Source organism: Sprattus sprattus (assembly GCF_963457725.1).
Source record: "Sprattus sprattus genome assembly, chromosome: 12".
In the NCBI taxonomy this organism is placed as follows: Eukaryota; Metazoa; Chordata; class Actinopteri; order Clupeiformes; family Clupeidae; genus Sprattus; species Sprattus sprattus.
Window position 1 is genome coordinate 3325305 of NC_137910.1, and position 26465 is coordinate 3351769.

At 38.4% G+C, this 26465-nt stretch overlaps 2 protein-coding genes across 2 annotated transcripts in view; one reads left to right on the plus strand and one right to left on the minus strand.

The window, feature by feature from the left end:
* Window positions 1-7098: 7098 nt before the first annotated feature.
* LOC308373135 (GTPase IMAP family member 4-like) lies at window positions 7099-21307 on the plus strand (the record flags this gene model as incomplete). The annotated part of the gene is made up of 3 exons (XM_080848552.1): window positions 7099-7180; window positions 20326-20915; window positions 21299-21307. The coding sequence occupies 3 exons, from the start codon at window positions 7099-7101 to the stop codon at window positions 21305-21307; spliced, it is 681 nt and encodes a 226-aa protein (XP_080704678.1).
* A 3996-nt stretch (window positions 21308-25303) lies between these two features.
* LOC308372946 (cytosolic phospholipase A2 beta-like) overlaps window positions 25304-26465 on the minus strand; it is a gene marked incomplete at its 3' end in the record, with an annotated part of 9861 nt that continues 8699 nt past the window's right edge. Inside the window, 2 exon segments of the mRNA XM_080848308.1 lie at window positions 25304-25528; window positions 25934-26122. Of these exon segments, the coding sequence (XP_080704434.1) occupies window positions 25304-25528; window positions 25934-26122 (414 nt within the window).

Here is a 26465-nt window from a genome sequence, read left to right on the forward strand (position 1 = left end):
TCACAGTACTAAATCTAAATGTATGTTTTATACTCTCAAGGGGGGGCAGTGTTTTTTTATGAATTCATCAATGTCTTGTTCAAGGAGAAATATGCCTTAGACTGCTTTACATAAAAAGTCATTAGTAATAATGTAAGATGAAGAGATGCATTCCAAATTAAGAACAAAAGTGACAATCTACTGTATGTGTCCCTTTGTTTCCCATGCAGAGGACCTGGCAGCTGCTGAGGCACTGGCGCGCGTCAAGCGAGGCGCTTTCAGCAATTTCTTTAAAAAAGCATATAGGAAAATAAAGAATTTCTTTCGTGGTCGCGGTAATGGTGGTGGGGGTGAAGCTGGTGGTGAAGCTGGTGGTGCCGCGGAGGAAGCCCCCCAACAGTAACCCCCGATCATACACTCATTGCCACCCCTGTGAGCCAGCAGAGAGGCATCAAGGCATCGAGGCAGCTCCACTCTTCAGAGAGAGAATCGAAGCACTCCTGTTTGTGAACAAATAAAGATGTTCTGCAGCCTTTACCTCTCTGTAATCATGTTTTCTAAAGACCTTACATAGTTTTTTTGTTCCATGGTACTAATATGGTTTAGACATTTCTGGAAATCTACATGAATTTTACCTAAAATGTGACGCTCTATGGCATAAAAAAGAGAAGCTGAAGTATCCAACTTTAAATGGCTCTGAAAAATATTGTGATCCCCTCTTTGAATAGCCACAGTTTGCAAAAAGTTGCCAGGCAAGTTTTTAGGCATGTTTTGAAATGACACATTTTCAAATGACTTTTGATGGTATTTGGTCATGTGGACAGATAAACACGAGGTATGGGGCACCAAATGTAACATACCTCGTTTACTGATCCCATTCTGTGCTGCAAGAGGCATTCATTTTATACGAAACCATATAACTAGGGGTACCGAGAACCGGTACCAATATGGCACCGGGACTATACAATCGGTACCTACCCGGACCGAAATCTCATGCAGATTTCGATGCTTCATTTCGGTGCCTGAGCCGATTGAAATGAATAACAGCAACAAATCATGCAGCTAAATGAACAAACCTGACCGAAATGTCTTGCAGATTTCGGTTCCTGAGCCGATTGAAATGAATAACAGCAACAAATCATGCAGCTAAATGAACAAAACTTACGTAAAATGTTGTCTTATAAACAGGAATTATTTCAGACTGCAACATGAAACACGGAGGCTGGTTCCAAAACAGTAGAAAACCAGCTATAGCTAACTAGCAGTAACGTGAGTGGCGTATGTTTGCATGAGTATGATCAGTATGAATTATTTTTTATTTTGTTGCCAGGCATATTTTGTGGGTCACATTTAAAACTGCCCCATCTCCCAATATTAACTTTGTCCTGTGGCGCTCACGCTCATTGGTGTTTTCATAGCAAAAGTCTTATGACAGTGAAGCAGGCAGCATTTAACAGCGCAAGCACAAACAGAGCTCGCCATCAACCTTTTAACAGAGAAAATAGCGAAAAGTAAACGGTCAAAAGTGTGGCTGTATTTCGCACAAAAAGATTCAAACAGCGTGCAGTAAATGCAACAAAACAATTGCGTGTAAAGAGGGGAGAGAAGGCAAGAGTCCTGAGGCAGATCTGCAACCGCAAACTAGCCTATAGCAACCGGTGCCATAGTCTCTTAAAGGGGCAGTACACTTTCACGCACTCGGTGTGTTCAAGTAACAAGATTAACTATAAACAAGATAGAAAAGATAGCTAGGTATAAACAAATCAGAAAGTTGTGAAATTTCATGAAAAAAATGCAAGTGTTTTGTATGTATTTATATTCATAGTATACTTTAAACAGATAATATATTGTTCAATTTGAAGAAATAAATTGGCCTTGGCAATAAAAAAAGCCTTTCTTTAATGTCGTCAATCCTCGTTTTGTGCTTTTTTTTTTAAGTATCGGTTCAGGCACCATTTAGGCACCGGTATCATTTTAAAAGTATCGGTTCAGTACCGGTATCGGAAAAAACCCAAACGATATCCCTACATATAACACCATAATGTCTTTTCTTCACAAAAAAACAAACCTGTTATTCCATGCCAAACGTGCCAATTTAAGAAAATCTCCCCACCCGACCAAGATTTGGCTGAAAAAATTCAAGGTTGTTCATACACATCTTAATAGGAATAGTCCCAATATAAGCTCTTTACTCCCAATAGTTTTGTCACAAAAAGATGTTTTAGAAACTATGCCATGTGCCATTTTCGAATTGCTATAGCCAACTAGAAAATTATTTATTAGCTCATTCAAACTTTCTAGACTTAAATATCATTACTTGAAGAATATGAACTTCCAAGGGTTTGGCTTGGATATATCATTGGATATCATTGGATATATCAGTATTCGGGGTGCTTGAAATTGCGCAAAAAATGTACTCTACGTTCTGTTGCAGCATCTTTGACGGCCTGTGGAAAGCGCAATGTTAAAGCTTGATATTATACACAGACTTTCCTATGTATGCGCTGTATATTGTATTGGAATCATACAGAAATTACATTTATAGCACAGATCAGTAGAGAAGCATTAAAATGTATTTTATTTCATCATTATTAGTTTGGCTAGTTATTCTGCCTCCCTGCCCGCACGTCCGTGACGTGCCATGGATGTTAATTAAAAAAGGAATCATTACGGAAAACCCTCAATGCGTAGTGACTGAGATCGCTACAAAACGCTTTTCCTCAAACCCTCGGAAAAAATGACTACGTTTGTTGGCTGTCTCACACTGTGATAAAGGTGTTAAAGTGACAAAATAATAATCAGACAGTGGTAGTACAGTAGGTAGAGAAGTGGTTTAGTAATAGGAAGGTTGACGGTCCAATTCCCAAGCCTCGCAATCAGGTTTGTAAGCTTGGTGTATGTGTCTGTGTCTATGTATATCATGTGAAAAGTGATATATAAATTAACTTGAACCAACGTCCTCGGGACGGTCTTGGAACGTCGTGCAAAACGTCCTAGAGTTGTCAAGGGAACCATACACATTTACATTTTTAGAACGATCAGAAAGACCATTACAGGATGTCGAGGGGACGTCATTTTGCTTACAGGGATATTGCTTTTATAAAACAATTCTATGGTCAACCAATAAACATTTCAACACTAAGTTATTGATTAAATGTTTTTTTATAACGCCATAGTTTCTCCGCAACAAAAAATAGTTCCATTGTCAACGTCTTGGTTTGGAATTATAAGAATTTTGAATTAACGGTTATCATCAATGCGCTATAGAATGTTTTATCTCGGAGTGATTTATTATTAGCTGTGAAAAGTCCCCGTTGGGTTGTTCTGGGATCATCCGTGGCATGGAACGTCTCTTGTCCAATCAGAAACAGCTAAATAATGCGATAGAACCCAATTGTTTTATTGATGATACTGCTCACCTACGACCACCACAATCCCTAGAAGACACACACACACACACAAACACACACACACACACACACACACACACACACACACACACACACACACACACACACACACACACACACACACACCACACTAAAATGACCCACCACAGATGATTTCTAAAGACATAAAAAGATAAACTTAATACAAACCTCTACATGTTAAAGGCTGATGAATAATCATCCATACTGCATGACAGAAACATATTTTTATATGGTGATATTCATACCTTTATCCCTAACCACTTTACAAAAACACCCTTTATCTTTGTCAGTCTCTCTACTCTCTATACTACTAGGTCAGTTGGCATGGATCTTTTCCATCTGAGATAAACTGTTGTTGTTGTTGTTTTAAATGTAATATTTAAATGCTATTGGGTCTGCCTTTCACAAAACAAAACCCAACAGCATCCTAGTTGATAGAGTTCACGGTGAAGTGTGAGAAAAGCAGAAGTCTCACGCTGCCAGAGAGACCACAGAGAATATGAGACGGGGGTATTGCAGGTGGGTGGTTAGATTTAGCTGATCTCTCACAAGAAAATGTCAACAAGTTGAGACAGCCTCATGATAACCCCTTCTGAAGGTTAGAACATGCAATTTCTTACCAGATTATTGACTCACACATCGACACTGCAGTGAAAGGTGTCAGTTTATGTAATATTGCTGATATAATGTTGAATATGGCTTTAAACATCTTTTTACAGTCTATTTCTGTTGAGAATCCCTTTTCTCACGTTTACATGCATGTAAAACAATACCATGGTACTATGCTGCTCTAACCTTCTGTAACCATGTTACTGTGTTGCTAACCTGTAACCATGGCACTGTGCTGCTCTAACCTGTAACCATGTTACTGTGCTGCTCTAACCTGTAACCATGGCACTGTGCTGCTCTAACCTCCTGTAACGATGGCACTGTGCTGCTCTTTCCTATAACCATGTTACTGTCCTGCTCTAACCTGTAACCATGGTACTGTGACTGCTCTAACCTGTAACCATGGCACTGTGCTGCTCTAACCTGTAACCATGGTACTGTGCTGCTCTAACCTGTTACCATAGTACTGTGGTGCTCTAACCTGTAACCATGGTACTGTGACTGCTCTAACCTGTAACCATGGCACTGTGCTGCTCTAACCTGTAACCATGGTACTGTGCTGCTCTAACCTGTTACCATGGTACTGTGGTGCTCTAACCTGTAACCATGGCACTGTGCCTGCTCTAACCTGTAACCATGGCACTGTGCTGCTCTAACCTGTTACCATGGTACTGTGCCTGCTGCGCTAACCTGTAACCATGGCACTGTGCCTGCTCTAACCTGTTACCATGGTACTGTGCGTGCTGCTCTAACCTGTAACCATGGTACTGTGCCTGCTCTAACCTGTTGCCATGGTACTGTGCCTGCTGCTCTCACCTGTTACCATGGTACTGTGCCTGCTGCTCTCACCTGTTACCATGGTACTGTGTCTGCTCTAACCTGTAACCATGGCACTGTGCTGCTCTAACCTGTAACCATGGCACTGTGCTGCTCCAACCTGTAACCATGGTACTGTGCTGCTCTTTCCTGTAACCATGGCACTGTGCCTGCTCTCACCTGTTACCATGGTACTGTGTCTGCTCTAACCTGTAACCATGGCACTGTGCTGCTCTAACCTGTAACCATGGTACTGTGACTGTTCTAACCTGTAACCATGGCACTGTGCCTGCTGCTCTAACCTGTAAACATGGTACTGTGACTGTTCTAACCTGTAACCATGGCACTGTGCTGCTCTAACCTCCTGTAACCATGTTACTGTGACTGCTCTAACCTGTAACCATGGTACTGGGCTGCTCTAACCTGTAACCATGGTACTGTGCCTGCTCTAACCTGTTCCCCTGGTTGAAAAATCAACAGGTAACGCAACAGGACAGCTGTATTTGTCCCCTATTCCTATGCACCTGTATGTTCTAGTGTGAGCTTGTCATGTGCATTAAAGCTTTTGAAGTAGGTTGAGGCCTAAAGGTTTGCGAACTTTGCGGTTATACCGTAGAAACGTGGAGGACAGTAGTTTAAAGTTAAAGTTTCAGTTTATTTGATGAAGAGGGACAGTGTACATTAATAAACATTAAAATGTAAATGCACCCAATTATAGCGAAAAGGCTAGTTTCCATTGGCAGTCCCCTTGCCAGAGTGAAAATGGCTAAACAACTTAAAAAAGGCATTAACATATATATCAAACATAACATTGACAAATAAAATAAAATAAAATAAAATCTCAACTTAAGTAAGCAGTCAAGTCCACCCAACTGAGCCAAACTTCTCGATAAACACCCACCTAAGGTCCTCCCTGGAAGTGATGGCGTCATTTTGAAATCCAATGATCAAGTTGATGATGACACATCACACTCCCAAACCCCCACGATGAAATTACTTATATAGACAGACCAACAAGCCAAGTCTTCACTTCACTCAGCAAGTGTGTCTTGCAGCCATCTTTGGAGGTGAGTATTTACAGCTCTAGAAGCTACGTAAGTGTCTGTTGCAGGTATATATTCATCTGATTGGTCTTGTAACCATGGTTTTGCTCACTGAAGATGGTGATTGTTGGGAAATAACACCTAACTGTTGGAAATTCATTTATCAGACTTGTTTTGAAAATCTAATTTTGAACAAGATTTTGAAATATTGAAAGATTTTGAGTTTGAAATTTGTAGTTAAGTTTAGGAATTTTAAGTTTTGGAGTCAAATTGGATTTTAAATGAAGTTAAGTGTTTAACACCTTCTCTTTAAACCCTCTGTGTTTTAAAGGGAGTACTGTAAGTAGAAATGTCTCTCTCTTAATTAGGGCTGTACTTAAAGTCTTTCTTCCTTTCTAGTGATAAAACTGAGAACATGGCACGCAAACTCTTTTTTATCCTCGCGGTGAGTCACTGTTATATGCTCATGATTGTTAATCGACAATAATTAATTGTGTCATTATAAAGGTAGCTGATTGCGGTGGTGGGAACCACATTTCTAAATTCATCATATATATCAGTGGCCAGTTTAACACAAACTCTTTTAAATTCATCATACATGCCCAGTTTAACACAAACGGTCTTTCCCACAGCTCTTCCTCCTGGTGGGGAGTCTGACTGCGCAGTCAGATGAGGATGGCATCATCCTGTCCGAACTGTACAACAGCCCAGCAGGTGAGAGAGTAGTTTTAGAAATTCAATTTAAAAAGTGATTTTTGGATCTTATATACACAACATAAAAAATGTAAATAAACATGTGAAATTCAACTTGTGTGAAACTCAACTTATTTGGTTGCGCTCACCAAAACATAAGAGAAGTCTTTAAAATATCACAGCACTAAATTCAAGTCATTTAAACATCACAGTACTAAATCTAAATGTATGTTTTATACTCTCAAGGGGGGGCAGTGTTTTTTTTTTAATGAATTCATCAATGTCTTGTTCAAGGAGAAATATGCCTTAGACTGCTTTACATAAAAAGTAATTAGTAATAATGTAAGATGAAGAGATGCATTCCAAATTAAGAACAAAAGTGACAATCTACTGTATGTGTCCCTTTGTTTCCCATGCAGAGGACCTGGCAGACACTGAGGCACTGGCGCGAGTCAAGCGAGGCTTTAAAAGTCGGTACTATAAAAGAAAATATAGGAAAATGAAGAAAAAATTTCGTAATAGTTGTAATGGTGGTGGTGGTGGTGGTGGTGGTGGTGGGGGTGAAGCTGGTGGTGAAGCTGGTGGTGCCGCGGAGGAAGCTCCCCAACAGTAACCCCCAATCATGCACTCATTGCCACCCCTGTAAGCCAGTAGAGAGGCATCGAGGCATCGAGGCATCGAGGCATCAAGGCAGCTCCACTCTTCAGAGAGAGAATCTGAATGCCTTCGAAGCTCTCCTGTTTGTAAACAAATAAAGACGTTCTGCAGCATTGACCTCTCTGTGCTCATGTCATCATTTCTTCTTAAGACCTTACATTGTTTTTTTGATCCATTGCACTAATATGGTTTAGACATTTCTGGAAATCTACATGAATTTGACCTAAAATGTGACGATCTATGTCATAAAAAAGAGAAGCTGAAGAAACATTAATCACATTAATCACCAAAGTATTCAACTTTAAATGGCTCTGAAAAATATTGTGATCCCCTCTTTGAATAGCCACAGTTTGCAACAAGTTCCCAGGCAAGTTTTCATTTTCAAATGACTTTTGATGGTATTTGGTCATGTGAAGGACCGATAAACACGAGGTATGGGGCACCAAATGTAACAGACCTCGTTTACTGATCCCATTCTGTGCTGCAAGAGGCATTCATTTCACACGAAACCATATAACACCATAATGTCTTTTCTTCACAAAAAAACAAACCTGTTAGTGTTGTGTCCACAAAATAATGACAGACAGCATATCATTTTGTGCACAGAAAACAGAACAGAAGATTCATATATGGCATAGTAGGTATTTAAGATAAATATATCAAGTATGAAATATGATACAGCAAGGTCATTTAATCTCTCCATTGTTTTTGTACTGCAATTCATGATGCTGACAGAGAGATCATATCTCAGCAACTCTTGCATCATTCGACCACTGGGGGGCGCTGTAAGAAGCGAAAACTTGTTTTTCTTTGCTTGTGACAAGGCGAAATAAAAAGTTAAAAAAAATGAAAAAATAATTACACTACGTGAAATAATGTTCTAAATGCAACAAACAATATTTGTTTTTGTCAGTAAAGTTCTAAAGTGTTTCCTGAAGCCTTTTTCACGCTACCTCATTTGTAAGTTATTCTTTTTGCTGTACCTTAATGTTTCTGGGTGTTTCACAAAATGTCCTGATAGTATTTAATTTATAACCATATATTGGAAGACTCAGGCGTGGATTTGTCAGTCTTTTCCAGGTTTAATCTTGAAACAATGGCGGCCACACATTGTTGAGACAGAGGCTCAACATCCACACTGCTTGTCAGCGTGGAATCAGATGGAATTATTGACTATGGCATATCCTTATTAACTATGAATATCAAATAACCGGTCCCTTCAGTCCTAAAAGCTACCCTCTGTAAGAGATATTTCCATAATACTGTCTGGACGTATGCGCTGAATGCAATGTAAGACCAAGATATGTGTTGCATTACATTTTGTGCTTCAATAGATGAAAAGAAGAGAAAAATCAAGCCCCTAAATGGTTTGTAGAAGAGACAGCAATGGAAGGTTACAGCCTTCTCTGTAGTGTGGTTCCCCTCACTCAGCTCAAAAAACACTACGCTCTTCCCTCAGAAACCTTAGGAACCTCTGTTGTGTGTGGACTGGATATGAAGTCTTTTTCTGTTGTGTTTGTTATCTCCGCCAAGGATGTTATGTTTTCGCCCCTGTATGTTTGTTTGTTTGTTTGTCTGTTTGTTTGTTTGTTTGTCAGCAGGATTACGCAGAAACGCATGGACCGATTTCCATCAAACTTTGTGGGGAGATTGGGTAATATAATGGCAATAATTGATCATATTTTCAGATGTCAAGGTCAAAGGTCAAGGTCACAAGGCGGAGGTTTGCATTCTCTGAATGCTCTCATTCTTGTTTTGTATGTTTTTGACTTGCATTGTTTCTGCACTTGCAGAGGGTGTGTGTTACAGTAATGTGTTTGTCTTGGGACGCTGCAGCACATTTGCCTTATTTGGACCTGCGTGAAGTTGGCACCCCATGTGTAAAAAAAACATGTAAAACTATTTCAGATCGTTTGTGCTTCATTTGTGCACGTTTGTGCATGACAAATGAACATTTGAATAACTTAAAAAAATAAAAGAGCAGGAATATTCATGTGTCGAGCACAAACGTTAAGAAGAAGTTTTATATGTTTTTTTCACCTTTGGGGCGACAGCTTCGGAAGTTGAGTGAAGTCATTTGTTTACAAAATGTTATGTTTAATATCTCAAAGGTGGTATGAGCACAAATGTTCATTTGTCGCGCACAAACGTGCACAAACAAAGCAAAAAGGAATTAGACCCATTTGGACCGATTCGGACATTATTGGGGTGCTGAGTGAAAAAAATGAAACCTTAAAAACTTAAAAATTGAAAGAGCACAAATGTTCATTTGTCGTGCACAAACTTGCACAACCATGCACGAATGAATGAGACACACTTGAACCGATTCGGACAATATTGGGGTGCTGAGTGACATCATATGTTTACAAAATGTAATGTTTGATATCTCAAAAACGGTATGAGAACACATTTTCATTTGTCATGCACAAACGTGCACAAACGAAGCACAAACGATCTGAAATATTTTTACATGTTTTTTTTATATAGGGGGTGCCAACTTCACGCAGGTCATTTATGTACATACATTATTGCGCTGGAGTGAAATGGCAGTTTGTATATGTTTCTGTGTGTGTATGTATGTGTGTGTGTGTGTGTGTGTGTGTGTGTGTGTGTGTGTGTGTGTGTGTGTGTGTGTGTGTGTGTGAAAACTGGCCAGACAGGTCTGTGTGTGTGAAAATGTACTTTTATACCAGTGGAAAAGCCACGTCCCAAGCTCAAGGTCACACTCTTTTCTGGCCTAGTATGAGGAGTTAATAATTATACAGAAAGGCAATACCCCCTTCACTTACTTTTGACTTTTTCTCACACAGAGTATTTACTACTCGCCTGACTATTTGTTCCTCCTGCACTCTACCAAAGGTAAGACGCCCAAAATATGTACTCTATTAAACAATTACATGAACAAAGAATTACATATGGACAGAGTTAGTAATAGTTTTGGAAGCAGAGTGATTACATACTAAACTTGGTTATATCTCAGATATATGCCACTGAGATTCATTGGGGACTTGGGTAGGATGTGTAACGTTAAGACATTGTAGTTGAGAGTAGATAGAGTGGTTCTGTACCCCCTCAAATTGTTATTTACTTACGTCAAGTACAACTAAAAACCTAAGACGATTTACTTGGTGTATATAATATGGCAATGGCATGTATAAGGAAATTTGTGGAGTGGAGAAAGGAGTGAACTGAAGTCAGCCTAGTTGTTATTGTTGTTGAACTGAAGTCTAGCCGAGTCTATAGAGTCATGGTCAGCTTCACGCCGGTTCATGAAATCGCAATCTTCTTAGGCCGCTTATAGATGAAGTTCAAGTTAGACTACTGTTGACCAATGAGTTTCTTTATCCATCACACTCCTGTCTGGCCTAGTATGAGGAGTTAATAATTATCCAGCAACTCAATACCCCCCTTCTCTCTCATAAAATGGCTGTCATATATTTTTTAACAACTACATTATTTAACTTTTAACCTTTGCCAAGATATAAACAATTTGTCTTTAATATTTGTTTTAAGACAAACAACAGCCTACAACATATGATAATTCTTAACGATTAACCATTAAGGCAATAGACTCTTATGGCTATTCACTAAATTATACACCTGAAGTCCGAGAGTCTTCCTGACTCCTCAGAATGTTGCATAAAGTTCCATTGATTTGAATGGCCACCCCAACGCCAGTGGCGACGTGTTTTGGGCTTCTAATTCACATCTTTCATATCATTTCGCAAGTAGACCAGTCATTTAACGTAATGGAAACTGAATTGAAGTCAGCAAGTAATTGGTTGCTCCACAACTTTAAAGTTCTATTTGCGTGAAGAACTAATTTTTCTTAGCGGAAGTCACAAAATGGCAACAAAATCATTAATGATAGGTATTTTGGAGGAATGTCGGTACCACTTTACAATAAGGTTCCCCTTATAAAGGTGTATAAATGGTTTGTAATTAGGTTATTAATTAGGTTGTAAACACTTTATAGATAAATAAATAAACCATTATAAATGAGTTAAAAAACAGTTTACATACATGGATGCAGGCTCACTATTTGGAAAGATTCCCATCTTACTATACCAACCCACTGTCCATCCCTTAACTGGCTATACTAGCCCCTTGCACAGACTTGTACTCTTTATTTTGCACTAAGAGCAAAAGGGAGCCTTATTGTAAAGTGTGAAACACATCACCCTTTATTAACGAGTTACTACCATTTATAACTGGCAAAAGGGAGCCTTATTGTAAATTGTGAAATACATCACAATGTATTAATTAGTTTCTACTTGTAATTGGTAATTGGACATGAATACATGAACAACATGAGTTAGTTATAACAAACACAATCACATTCAGAGGGAATCTGCATTGTTCAGAATGTATTTCCATTTGTGACCACTAGAGGGAGCTACCTGTGTGGAGAGTGTGCTGCTAGCTGGTACAGGAGGTAGCTACGTGTTAATATCCTTACAGCTACTGACCTGACAAGAACAACACGTTGTCCTGTGTCTTTCTTTTAAAAAGCACTATTTATCTCCAATCCTCAGGTATGCGTGTTGTAGCTGGCATGAATACCCATTAGCCAATCAGAATGCTCATACTGTCGTTGCCATATAATAAGAGTGAATATGAACTCATGTTAATATGTGTGAATATGAACTTGTGTTAATATGTGTGAATATGAACTTGTGTTAATATTTGTGAATATGAACTTGTGTTAATATGTGTGAATATGAACTTGTGGTAATATGTGTGAATATGAACTCGTGTTAATATGTGTGAATATGAACTTGTGGTAATATGTGTGAATATGAACTTGTGGTAACATGTGAGAATATGAACTTGTGGTAATATGTGTGAATATGAACTTGTGTTAATATGTGTGAATATGAACTTGTGTTAATATGTGTGAATATGAACTCGTGTTAATATGTGTGAATATGAACTCGTGTTAATATGTGTGAATATGAACTCGTGTTAATATGTGTGAATATGAACTTGTGTTAATATGAAGCTGCATAGGCAGCCTGAGGGTTTTTAGTTTTCCTATTATAATATGTTAAGTTTAAATCAAGGACACTATAACACCAGATAAAAAACTAGCTATCATTTCATGTAAGATCCTAAAGAGACTGATGTGGGACGTATGCAATTGTGTGCATAGACTTTGCAGACGTTTCTTACATGAGCAGCATAATGCCTCCTTCTCTTCCTAAAAAGTGTTCACTTGTTCGTCTTTTTTAAATTCAGGAGCAAGGAAAACATGGAAGGTGGAAGGGCACTGTGTGAGGACACTTCAGTAACACATCCAGTAAAATCTGATCATCCAGATTTCAAGGACAAACTTGATGACCCCCATACAAGGTTGTACATTTTTCTATAAAAAAAATGACACAGACAAAATCCTGTTCAGTTAGTTAATTAATAATTATTTTAATTGCACAGTTGGAATAAGCATTGTTTAATTACTTTTTTGACTTAATTTAACCGAGTTGTAAAAATAAGTTTTACATTGTTGGCTTTAAATGAGTGTCGCAGTGTTGGCCAAAATTGGTCTTGTTAAGATGGCAGAGAATTATCTGGGTGTGTTTTCAAGTGGGACTGCACAGATTCATCTTTCAAGCAATGAGAAACACTGATTTCAGTTTTTTCGTTTTGCAAAAAGTGTTCTTAAAGTTTATTTGCATTAATTACATGCACATGGTCTTAACAACAAAACATAGACGGCCTTCACGTCCTTCCTATATGCGATTTCAAATTACTTTTGTCTTGTCAGTAGTGATGCTGATTCGGCTGTGTTGAGTGAGGACTCCATGGACAGACACATCAATTTCTCTGACAATCAACAACACAAGTAAGATCACTTATATCACTACAACGTAAATCTCTAAGAAATGCTTTTTTACATCTGGTTATTTTCTAATACTCTTGTTGTGGTATCTGTAGAGAATGGGAATGCCAGGCGGAAAGATACTAACACTTCAGTAAATTACATTATAGTTTTTTACTAACTCATGGCAAAACGGGTATTTACTACTCGCCTGACTATTTGTTCCTCCTGCACTCTACCAAAGGTAAGACGCCCAAAATATGTACTCTATTAAACAATTACATGAACAAAGAATTACATATGGACAGAGTTAGTAATAGTTTTGGAAGCAGAGTGATTACATACTAAACTTGGTTATGTCTCAGATATATGCCACTGAGATTCATTGGGGACTTGGGTAGGATGTGTAACGTTAAGACATTGTAGTTGAGAGTAGATAGAGTGGTTCTGTACCCCCTCAAATTGTTATTTACTTACGTCAAGTACAACTAAAAACCTAAGACGATTTACTTGGTGTATATAATATGGCAATGGCATGTATAAGGATATTTGTGGAGTGGAGAAAGGAGTGAACTGAAGTCAGCCTAGTTGTTATTGTTGTTGAACTGAAGTCTAGCCGAGTCTATAGAGTCATGGTTAGCTTCACGCCGGTTCATGAAATCGCAATCTTCTTAGGCCGCTTATAGATGAAGTTTAAGTTAGATTACTGTTGACCAATGAGTTACTTTATCCATCACACTCCTGTCTGGCCTAGTATGAGGAGTTAATAATTATCCAGCAACTCAATACCCCCCTTCTCTCTCATAAAATGGCTGTCATATATTTTTTAACGACCACATTATTTAACTTTTAACCTTTGCCAAGATATATACAATTTGTCCTTAATATTTGTTTTAAGACAAACAACAGCCTACAACAGGGGTGGGCAATTATTTTTCCCAGGGGGCCAAATGAGCAACTGAAAATATTTTGGAGGGCCGGGCCAAAATGCCGAACTCAATTATGCATAATAAGAGTAAGAGTGTATGTTATTATTTGGCAATTCAAATGTGATGTTAGCTTTCAAAAATATAATTTATTCAAATTGAATTTCCAAAATGATAAACAAAATGTGTAACATTTGACTCATTTTCATTCACATTAATAACAAAGGGCATTTTGAGTTTCATATACTATTGAAACAAGGATTTTCTTAGCTTTCTAATGACATCACATCATCTTTGTAGCCAAAATAAACAAGACAACAAGTCACTGATCTGTGTAACTGTGTAAAGAAAATTGTCCCAGTTTTGTTGCCTTTTTGACTTTATAAGCCTACATCAGTGGTCCCCAAACTTTTTAGGCCTAAGACCACCAACCTTTGCCTTGGTGAAGGCAAGATCTACCTATTGAGGCGTTGAGTAAAAAAGACTGTCCAGACTCCAAACTGTACTTACAGCTTATCTTTGTATTAGGCCTTGTTGTAATTGAATTAAATCAAACACTTTGGTCCAGCTTTCAAATTGATGGGTCCAAGAACACATTTAACCAGGGGTTCTCAATTATATCAATTATCAATCCATCTCAAACTATATTTTTTCTAAATCATTTCCACAGCCCATATAGAACCACAGACAGCAATTATTTTATTAGTTTAACGCTGAAACTATGTGTCAGATTTCATCTTCATATCCAATTTGAAATCTCTGTCTGTCTGCAATACCGCTTGCGGCCACTACGCAACTTCGGCGCTCTCAAACTTGCCATGCATACACAGTAATAGAAAGCGCACTCAGCATCTACCGTTTGGGCAAACCAACAGGTGTTTTTCGCCTGGAAGTCTCTAGATATCTGGCACCTTATTCAATTTCAAGTTCAATTTCAACACTTCAGCTGTGTTCAGAGATATTTTCTGACTATGGTATTCCGAAGTCCTTAAGAAAACAGTTTGAAAATAAAAATGATTTTTTTGTAAAAAAAAAAAAAAAAAAAAAAAAATCGAATTATCGTGTAATCTTTCGCGGGCCGGTCAGAATCACCCGGAGGGCTGTATTTGGCCCGCGGGCCGTACAATGCCCAGGTATGGCCTACAACATATGATAATTCTTAACGATTAACCATTAAGGCAATAGACTCTTATGGCTATTCACTAAATTATACACCTGAAGTCCGAGAGTCTTCCTGACTCCTCAGAATGTTGAATAAAGTTCCACTGATTTGAATGGCCACCCCAACGCCAGTGGCGACGTGTTTTGGGATTCTAATTCACATCTTTCATGTCATTTTGCAAGTAGACCAGTCATTTAACGTAATGGAAACTGAATTGAAGTCAGCAAGTAATTGGTTGCTCCACAACTTTAAAGTTCTATTTGCGTGAAGAACTAACTTTTCTTAGCGGAAGTCACAAAATGGCAACAAAATCATTAAATATGGTATTTTGGAGGAATGTCGGTACCACTTTACAATAAGGTTCCCCTTATAAAGGTGTATAAATGGTTTGTAATTAGGTTATTAATTAGGTTGTAAACACTTTATAGATAAATAAATAAACCATTATAAATGAGTTAAAAAACAGTTTACATACATGGATGCAGGCTCACTATTTGGAAAGATTCCCATCTTACTATACCAACCCACTGTCCATCCCTTAACTGGCTATACTAGCCCCTTGCACAGACTTGTACTCTTTATTCTGCACTAAGAGCAAAAGGGAGCCTTATTGTAAAGTGTGAAACACATCACCCTTTATTAACGAGTTACTACCATTTATAACTGGCAAAATTGAGCCTTATTGGAAATTGTGAAATACATAACAATTTATGAATTAGTTTCTACTTTGGTAATTGGACATGAATACATGAACACAATCACATTCAGAGGGAATCTGCATTGTTCCGAATGAATTTCCATTTGTGACCACTAGAGGGATCTACCTGTGTGGAGAGTGTGCTGCTAGCTGGTACAGGAGGTAGCTACATGTTAATATCCTTACAGCTACTGACCTGACAAGAACAACCATTGTCCTGTGTCTTTCTTTTAAAAAGCACTATTTATCTCCAATCCTCAGGTATGCGTGTTGTAGCTGGCATGATTACCCATTAGCCAATCAGAATGCTCATTCTGTCATTGCCATATAATAAGTGTGAATATGAACTTGTGTTAATATGTGTGAATATGACTAGCCACCATTTCATGTAAGATCCTAAAGAGACTGATGTGGGACGAATGCAAGTGTGTGCATAGACTTTGCAGACGTTTCTTACATGAGCAGCATAATGCCTCCTTCTCTTCCTAAAAAGTGTTCACTTGTTCCTCTTTTTTTAATTCAGGAGCAAGGAAAACATGGAGGGTGGAAGGACACTGTGTGAGGACACTTCAGTAACACATCCAGTAAAATCTGATCATCCAGATTTCAAGGACAAACTTGATGACCCCCATACAAGGTTGTACATTTTTCTATATAAAAAATGACACAGACAAAATCCTGTTCAGTTAGTTAATTAATAATTAATGTAATTGCACAGTTGGAATAAGCATTGTTTTAATTACTTGTTTGACTTAATTTAACCGAGTTGTTGGCCTTGTATTGGCTTAAAATAAGTTTTACATTGTTGGCTTTAAATGAGTGTTGCAGTGTTGGCCAAAATTGGTCTCGTTAAGATGGCAGAGAATTATCTGGGTGTGTTTTCAAGTGGGACTGCACAGATTCATCTTTCAAGCAATGAGAAACACTGATTTCAGTTTTTTCGTTTTGCAAAAAGTGTTCTTAATGTTTATTTGCATTAATTACATGCACATGGTCTTAACAACAAAACATAGACGGCCTTCACGTCCTTCCTATATGCGATTTCAAATTACTTTTGTCTTGTCAGTAGTGCTGCTGATTCGGCTGTGTGGAGTGAGGAATCCATGGACAAACCCATCAATTTCTCTGACAATCAACAACACAAGTAAGATCACTTATATCACTACAACGTAAATCTCTAAGAAATGCTTTTTTACATCTGGTTAGTGTGTGTGTGTGTGTGTGTGTGTGTGTGTGTGTGTGTGTGTGTGTGTGTGTGTGTGTGTGTGTGTGTGTGTGTGTGTGTGTGTGTGTGCGTGTGTGTGTGTGTGTGTGTGGCCATGGAAAGTTTATTTCCCAGAATAGAATCTCTCTAAATGGTACAGTTTGTGAATACGATAAGATGACTAAAATCATTGACTGGCAGGTAGCCAAGATTACTCAGTCCATTCAGTGTTTAATTAGTGTATACAATTTGTTCTTGAACAATGCAGTATATGCAAGTATTCCAATGAAGACAGAAACAATCTTATATAATGTGAAGATTATTGACTAATTGTTTGTGTATTGTTTTAGATTTTATTTCTGTATATCTAACGTTTGTTCTGTTTTAGAAAATGCATGGAAGGAACAGCCATTAACAGCCACGGAGAGTCTGCTAGGATGTCTCTGTGTAGTGAGCAGTCAAATCCCAGCTTTGGAGTAGATAGTAATGATGAACCGTAGGTTTAACTGTTGCTCCATTAGTCACTGCTGCGCGTCGGGGTGTTGTTCGCCCCGTCGGGAATTATTTTTGGAGAATGACCTCCGGACAATACATTATCCCTTACTGAATTACCTGACAATCATTAACATTTAATGTAATAACAATTAACAATTGAATGCAGAACCTTCATGAATGTACTTTCAAGATAGTAAATTGTCAATATTTCTATTTTCCTTCATAGTTTAATACACCAGGTGGGCGTTAGCAAATTCGGTGAAGGATCATGTGGTGTTTGCCTTGGGAATATCCAAAATGCTGCAAAACACTGTAAGACGTGCCATATTTCCTACTGTGAGACTCATGTGGCTGACCACTACAAATGTCGAGCCTTTTCTTCACATCAATTAGCTGATTACAAACAGACATCAAGAGAGTCTCCAGCAACAGAAGGTTCACTTCAACGGAGCAGTTCAGGTAAAATACTTATATCTCAGATCCTGATATAGTTCAGTTCATATCCTGAAAATGATATACAGTACATCACAATAAAACATTTGTTAATTCAATGAATGAATAGTTTATGTAAAATACCATATGGAAAGGCCTAGTTCTTATTGTAAATTACATCCTGCCAACCAAATCCACAAATTAATGCTTGTTATCTAGGTTAAAAAGCAATTCACCAATAAGCCCTAAAATTCAGACTGCAGAACAAGGAGGATCAATGACCGGCCGCCAACAAGAACATTTGGCCTTCATTCTCGAACGCAAGTAAAGAACAAGTTGGAACAATATAAGAAGAGAACTCCACTTCGTTCTAAACTCAGACCAGAATTTTAGAAAGCTAAATGGGCCAGATTGAATTATTGAGAAATCGATGGTGATTGTTTCACATCAATTCTACAGACATCATCGGATTTAAATAATAATAATAATAATAATACATTTGAGAATATTTGTATCATTAACAATGACGTTTCACATTTAAAGTCATGATTCTATGAGGGATTGTGATGTCCTAAAATAAATAAAAGCACTCCACGAACACGTCAAATGTAAGTGAATAAACAAAAAGGCACTTAACTCAATCGTGTGGATATAACCATAGTGGAATAGAATGGACACATCTACATTCTGCAACAGTACCTCCACCTCTGCACAGGTGAAGTTAGCTCTGCGTTTACTCGACCAGTGTTAGCTTTCCGTTTTGAAATGATTTTGATCAGTCTGAAGTTGCTTTCACGTTGCCTGTGGAGTCTGTGGATTGGGCACACACCTTTTCAGTTGCATTCCCATATAAGGAGCTGGTGGGGCGTTTCTGTATGAAAATTCAGGTGCATGACGCTGCACGTTCAATTTAAGAATCAATGCACAGCTACGGACACTTTGGCAGTTTAAGAACACATTTTAGAACAGTATTTCATGAAGCAGAAAATACGTAATTACAAACATTTTGGTACCATTAATTTAATAGGAAGCACTCAATCCAATATGGCGGACAGACGGATTGAGCGCTTCAGAGTTCAGAGTTTTGTATATATATTTTCAGACTTCGTTTTGTATACATATTCAGACTTCGTTTTGTATATATATTCAGACTTTTATATATATATTCAGACTTTTGTATATATATTCAGACTTTTGTATATATATTCAGACTTTTGTAAACAGTATATATTCAGACTTTTGTATCTATATTCAAATGTTAATTTCCTGAATAGCATGCCATAATATATATATAAATATACGTAAAAATGTCCTTCGTTAAGTCAAACGATGCAACATGAACGTGTTCTTATTGCATTTTTAGCGAGAAATCAATGTTTAATTTTAGCCATATAACAGAAAATCAGTATTTCATGAAGCAGAAAACAAGGAATCACAAAGGTTTTGACGAGACCCCAGTCAAGTCAATGGGGAACTTGCCTCTAAAAATATCCTTCGTGAAGTCAAACGGTGTAAAATAAACGTGTTATTATTGCATTTCCAGTGAGAAATCAACGTCTTAATTTTACAATATAACAGAAAAACAGTATTTCATGAAGCAGAAAATACGTAATTACAAACATTTTGGTACCATTGATTTAATAGGAAGCACTCAATCCAATATGGCGGACACAGACGGATTGAGCGCTTCAGAGTTCAGAGTTTTGTATATATATTCAGACTTCGTTTTGTATATATTTTGTATATATATTCAGACTATATATATATATGCATTTTTTAATTTTTATTATGGGGAATGTGGTGCTTATATTTATTAATTTAAGCCAAATGAAAAACGCAATGTCCACTACTAAATCTTTCTGCTAAATCTCATAATCATATTTCATCACTGTGTTCCCACAGATCCTGTTGAGCTTAAGGTGAAGAAGGCTGTAAGACAAGAAGGAGAGCGAAAGAGAGAGGAGGCAAAAAGAACAAGGAATCAAGAGGAGAAGAATACAAGAGACAACCAGGCACATAATTCAGGTAATGCGTAAATACAGCTATCTGGCTGATATACATGTTCATGTGCTAATTAAATTAATTTACAATGACTGGGTTTGTTTCTGTATTCACTTAAATAAATACAGGTATATCATGGAGGTTGCAGATTTTTCTGATCGTCCTCACGATATTTCTTACTTCCCTGTGCTGTTTTCGCCTTGAAGGTACATTTAAGACTACATTGAACTATACTAACGTTGCATCTGACTAATGACAGACTCTTGCTTTACATGATCTGCTACCTAAGCCTGAGCTGAGAGTGAGGTTGCTGTGTGTGCATTGCTAAATGTAAAACCCAGTGTCCACTATTTCATTCACAGGTCCTGTTGAGCTTCCTGAGCTGAGAGTGATGATGTTGGGGAAGACTGGAGCTGGAAAGAGTGCATCAGGAAACACCATCCTGGGCCGAGAGGCGTTTAAGTCTGAAGCATCGGCTTTACCTGTGACCATGGCCTGCGAGAGTCAAAATGGAGTTGTGGCAGGACGAAACATCACTGTAATTGACACACCAGCAATCACAACACAGAAGGCTGCATGGCTGGCCGAGAAGGAAGACCCAGGACCCCATGTTTTCTTATTGGTGATTCCACTGGGCAGATTCACAGAAGAGGACGGACAAGAAGTGAAGTGGATCCAGAGGAACTTTGGCGAGGAGGCTCTGAAGTTCACCATCGTCTTGTTCACTGGAGGAGACCAGCTAAAAGGAAAACCATTCCATTTTTTTCTGCATGAGAGCCCACAATTTCAAACACTTGTTAATAGTGTGGAAGGAAGATTTCATGTCTTCAACAATAGCCTTCCAAAAGACCATAACCAGGTGAAGGGACTCATCAAGGAGATTGAAAATGTACTGATGAATAAACTGGGCTATGTCTACACACATGAAGAGCAAGAAAAGGTGAAGACGGCTGTAAGACAAGAAGGAGAGCGAATAAGAGAGGAGGCAAAAAGAACAAGGAATCAAGATCATTCAGGTAATGCAAAAATACAGCTATCTGGCTGATCTACATGTCCATGTGCTAATTCAATTATTTTACAATGACTGGGTTTGTTTCTGTATTCATTTAAATAAATACAGGTATATCATGGTGGTGGCAGATGTTTCTGATCCTCCTCCTGATTCTTACGTTCCTGTACTATTGTAAAGGTACATTTAAGACTACATTGAACTATACTAACGTTGCATCTGACTAATGACAGACTCTTGCTTTACATGATCTGCTACCTCAGCCTGATGCTGTGTGTGTATTGCTAAATGTAAAACCCAGTGTCCACTATTTCAAAACCCCACAGGTCTGCTGAAGAAGATAGCGCTGCTTGAAGAAGAGGAGAGAATGAGAAGAAAAAGCTGGATATGGAGAATGTTTGGACTCTAATGCAATGTTTTGTATTATTTTGTGTAGCTGTACTTGTGTTCCTACATATGTGCTGTTTCCTTGAAGAAAAAGAAAAAGGGAAGCCACGTAATCATAAATATATGTAAGCCCAATGAAAGACAGCCATGAGCCATGAGACCCTCAACTGAAGAGCGGGACATTTGTCCTTCATTTTATTCTACATTCTGTTAAGCTTTTGTAACATTATGTGAATTTTCATCTTTGTATTACTTAATGGTTAAAATTTACATTTCTTAGCAATTATTGTAATAATCATTACTTTTTTTTGCTGATTTTGCTGTTGAATGTGAAGTAGGCTATGATGAACTATTATCCATAGAACAGTTAGATGAGCTTTGCCAGCCTGCACCTTTGAACTTAGCTTTTACTGTGGAAAAGTTACTTTACTCTTATAACATGATGGAGAGGGATTTCCACCCAAAAGAAAAACAATTCACATTCTATTCAGCAAGTAAAGGTGTATACTCAAGCATGGACTATTCTTTTTTTACTTACAACTCAGACACACCTGCGTGGGTGATTTGCCGCTACTTGGCTCAGGATAGCCGGTTCTCCTTGGCCTATCCTGGCCTTCGCCATTATCTCTCCATTTTCATAATGGACGTGGGCCAATCCAGCCGTTGGGTGTTAATGGACGTTGGCCAATCGCGGCACTCTCCATTATCGTAAACTTCGGTGGCGTTACGTTACCAAGTTAAGCAGAACGACGCTCCTCATCTAAAGGGTGATATATGCTCTGTTTTAGACGCAACGCGTAAGCACATAAGATACACAACCCCCCCCCCCTTGCGCAGTAAAATATCCCCCCTTACGTGCTTAAGTGCGTCGCCCAAAATTTTTGACTATGCGACAAAGACACTACGGCCTCACGCAGCTCGCAAAGACTGTGATTGACCGGCTAACCACAGCCTTTCACAGAGTCTCACGTTTCTGGTTTTATAGCATACTAGAGTCTTTTTTAGACCCAGAATTTTTTTAATCATGAATAGCCTGCAGACCGTCTCACGAGCCTTTTCTTGTGGATTATGAACAAACATAACAGAAAAGGTCCGAAAACATGAACTCCTTTACAAACCCTCTTTAAACACTTATAAGGACGCTCAAATGCGAATTTATGGAGAGAATATCCCATTCTCACCCGCAATTGTTTGGAGAGAATGTGCTAATTCACCGAACAAATACTTTCATATTCATTTTCCACCACTTGTGAGTCATGGTGATATCATTCATTGAGTTCATATTGACGTGAATCAATCGATTGCACCCGCAAGTCTGATGGAATGAGCCTGGTCTGCTCATATACAAAAGCTACACCTGGCGATTTTCTCGCTGTTAACCTCTCTTCTCTGAATAATGTAACTCATAAACACATCATTTTAAAGTGCTGCGGCCGTCATTACAGATGTGTCAATAAACAAACTTTTGCATCATGTGATCTGTCTTTTTCGCCACTGGTACTGAATTGCCAACCTTTGTATTTTGTGTAATACATGTATTCATAACATCAAGCCTTTCGCCCACTACACTTTCATGCTCCGGTAAGTTTTTTTCCTTTGTCCTGCTGCAATAAATACGCTTACTTCACTCAAAATAAAAGCTACAGTTCTGGTGTTGATTTGCTTTGCAACACGCACAATCCGTAGGGAACCTAATGGAACCTTAAGGAACCGTAAATCAAAACTTGTCTAAAACAAGTTCCTTGGGTAAATTACGTGCTTACGGTTCTGCGTCTAAAACGACCCTAAATCGGCCTTTAGTGTAAGTCAACCAATCATTAACCGATCCATATCAAACTTAGAAACTAATTAGCTCCACTGTTGCTGGGCTGTTGCATTGGTTAAAGGGTCCTCTTTTTAAATAATTTAATATTTTTTTATACATTTTGCCTCATGGATGACTACAGCAGCTCCGTCCTTGAATTCCACGAGCAGTAGTTTGTATATGTTTCCAGTGAAGTGCTAGCCTGGATACCAGCCTGAACTCCGCCCACAAAATTTTTGGTCTGGGAGATTCAGTCTGGACTTGAGCTAGTTGGGAGAGATTGAAGTTTTCGAAAAAGTTGAGAAAGCAATCTAAACCAATCAAATTGTAAGGGCGGGCTTTACACGTTGATGGACAGATGACCAACCAACACTTGAGTTGATTAGAATATACATGAACAAAGATGGCGCTGTCTCGGGAGCTTAGTGGGACATATTTTATATGATTTAAGCTATCTACACGACTTTTTTTATGTCTACATTGACTCGGTTAGTTGTGTATGTGCAACACGAATGTTGCCGAGGATTTTAGGTCTTAACTGAAGTACTCTAGACCATTATTGATAGGTTATGCTAACGCGTAGACAAAAAAAACATTGAAACAAACGGTAGCTTCTAGCCTTGAGTGCTAATTAAGTAACGTGAGCAGGCATATCTCAACAGATATTGACAGCGCATTCATTTTGAAAGAGGAACAGAGAAACGCGATCAAGGCATTTGTCGATTGAAAAGATGTTTTTCCCGTCCTTCCTACGAGATCAGGTAAAAGTTGAATCTATCAGATGGTAATACTACGTTGCTCTGATTGGTTCTAGGTATCCAATTCAGCGAAGAGGCATTTTCTTTCCTGGTTCGTTGAAACACGCCCCATAATCACAGCCCAATGGTTCAGTATCAGACTCATATTCTGACCAGGATTATGAGTATGACATCGTCAGGCTAGTGAAGTGCACTTTTTCACATCAAACATCATTGTGCTTTTTGTTTGATACTTTTTCAGGAGAGAAGCAGTTAAGGTGTTGTGTGTAGTTTTTAGTTTCTGACAAACCTTTTCCTAAAAGGCCTTTTAATTTCAAAATATATAATTGACATAGCAAAAATAAAGACAGTGTTTACCATTATTTCTGATTCTAATGCTCTCTCTACGTACTTGACACTTTTCTGATCGAGACAATTGTACAGAATCTGCAGAAAATAACATGAAACACTGATGGGTACATCTTCATCTTCAACATCAGAAACGCTGCACTGCGCCTTTTTAAGAGAAAGAGTCGGCACGTGCCCAAATTATTTGTTATTATTTATGATTGTGCAAAAATGATGTTATAAAACATTTATCTTTTATTCTAATTTTTGCTATTTTGTTATAAGTTTATATGTGTTATGTCCTATGCCCCAACCACACCAAGTTGCAGTAATTTCCAATTGTATATATCAACAACCTCTCACAAACCCAAATGGCAAACTGTACCTTTAATTAAGACTTAATATGCCATCAAATCTTAAATTGAACGATCCATAAGGGGCTTTGGTATATGGCACGCCTGTCCTTGTTGTGGCACATTTGCTTATCATTTTCTAGGTTTTTTTTCTTACATATTTGGCAATTTCATTTGTTCTTTGGGCAAAATGATCAAAGTATACTTAACTATAATATTATGGCTACAAAAAAGCAATGCAGCCAAGCGGCCTCAAACCAAAAAAGAATCTTGACACTATGTTAAAAAAAAAAAAAAACTTTATTTTTGTAGACCAGGGAAAAATAATAGTGTGTTTATCAGGGTGCTAAGGATCATTTCTGGGTGACTTGGCATGTTTATATGGCTCACAATCCTTTCCTCTCTTTGTTCAGGGACAGGAGTGGCCCTTGTGTTTGTTCCCACTTCTTCATTGATTCTCTCTCTGAAGCTTTGACCATTAAAGCAGCACTAATTGACGTTATGGTCCAAAACTAGCACATCTGGCATTGGTAAAAGTTTTCAAGCCTCGGAACATCTGATCATGAAAAAATACCATCTAAATGATCAATAAAAGTATATTTCAAAAAGTAATGTTGAATAAACATCTATTGCTTATAGGAATTATGTATGTCTCTTTGTAACATTAAATCTTTCCTATCCTACAAAATTAGAGTGATCTATTCAGGGACAGGAGTGTTCGTGCTCATCTTCAAGGACTCTCTCTCTCTGTAGCGTCCTGCGCAGAGCTGACAGCAAGGTGTCGCGGTTGTTCAGGACGTTGTAGCACGTGAGGTCCATCAGCTTCTGGAAGTCCTCGGGCTGGTAGGCCAGGTTCCTGGTGATGTATGGTGATGCGCTGCTGCTCAAGTCCAGCTCTCCCATCCTCAGTTCATCCCTCCCTTCTCTCCTGACACCTTCGAAGAAATTGACTACATTTACTTAGTGCTTTTTTTACTCATAGAGCAGTCAAAGCCAGTGGTGTAGTCCAGGGTAAACGCAGGTATACAGAGTATACCCACTTAGTTTTTCAGTCAGCATTGCGTATACCCACTTCTCAAAACTGTGCGTTTATTTTGTGCTGTATGGGCTACTTTAAAAAATTGCAAAATTAAGAGTTTACCCATTTCTCAAGGGACCACTACACCACTGGTCAAAAGGCTCTGGGCTCTGTTAAGCGCCGAGAGGCAATTGTATTGTTATGGCGCTATACAAATAAAATTGAATTGAATTGAATTTACATGTCAATGCCTCAAACATCTACGCATTCATACAGCGATGGCAGAGGCTACCACGCAGGGCTTGTGTCCACTAACCTGGGGCTTTGAACTCTCTGAAGGTGAGGTTGGCCAGAGGGAAGTGAACCACAATAGGAGCTTTGGGATTCTTCTCGTCCTCAAAAACATACACCTCCTTCATTGGCTCTTTCTCCACGCGGCTGAAATCGATGTGAGGGAACGGGATCCCGTGTTCAGTGCAGTGCTGCTGGGTTTTCTTCAACACCTGAGAAACAGTTCAACGCAGTTAAACAGGGCTGGTCTCTGAGAAAACAAGATCATCAGTCTTTATTGAACACCTGACATACAGACAGCTGAACACCTGGGCAACAATTCAACACAGTTAAACAGGGCTGGTCTCTGAGAAAACAAGATCATCTGTCTTTATTAAACACCTGACATACAGACAGTTAAAAGGCTGAACACCTGAGAAACAGTTAAACACGGTTAAACAGGGCTGGGCTCTAAGAAAAAAGAATAGTCTCCTTTAATTTCCCCTTAATCTGTTTCCTCCTAATCTGTTTTCCCTTGCTCTGTTTTTTAGTCTGAGTTGGTGAAGGTGAATGCAT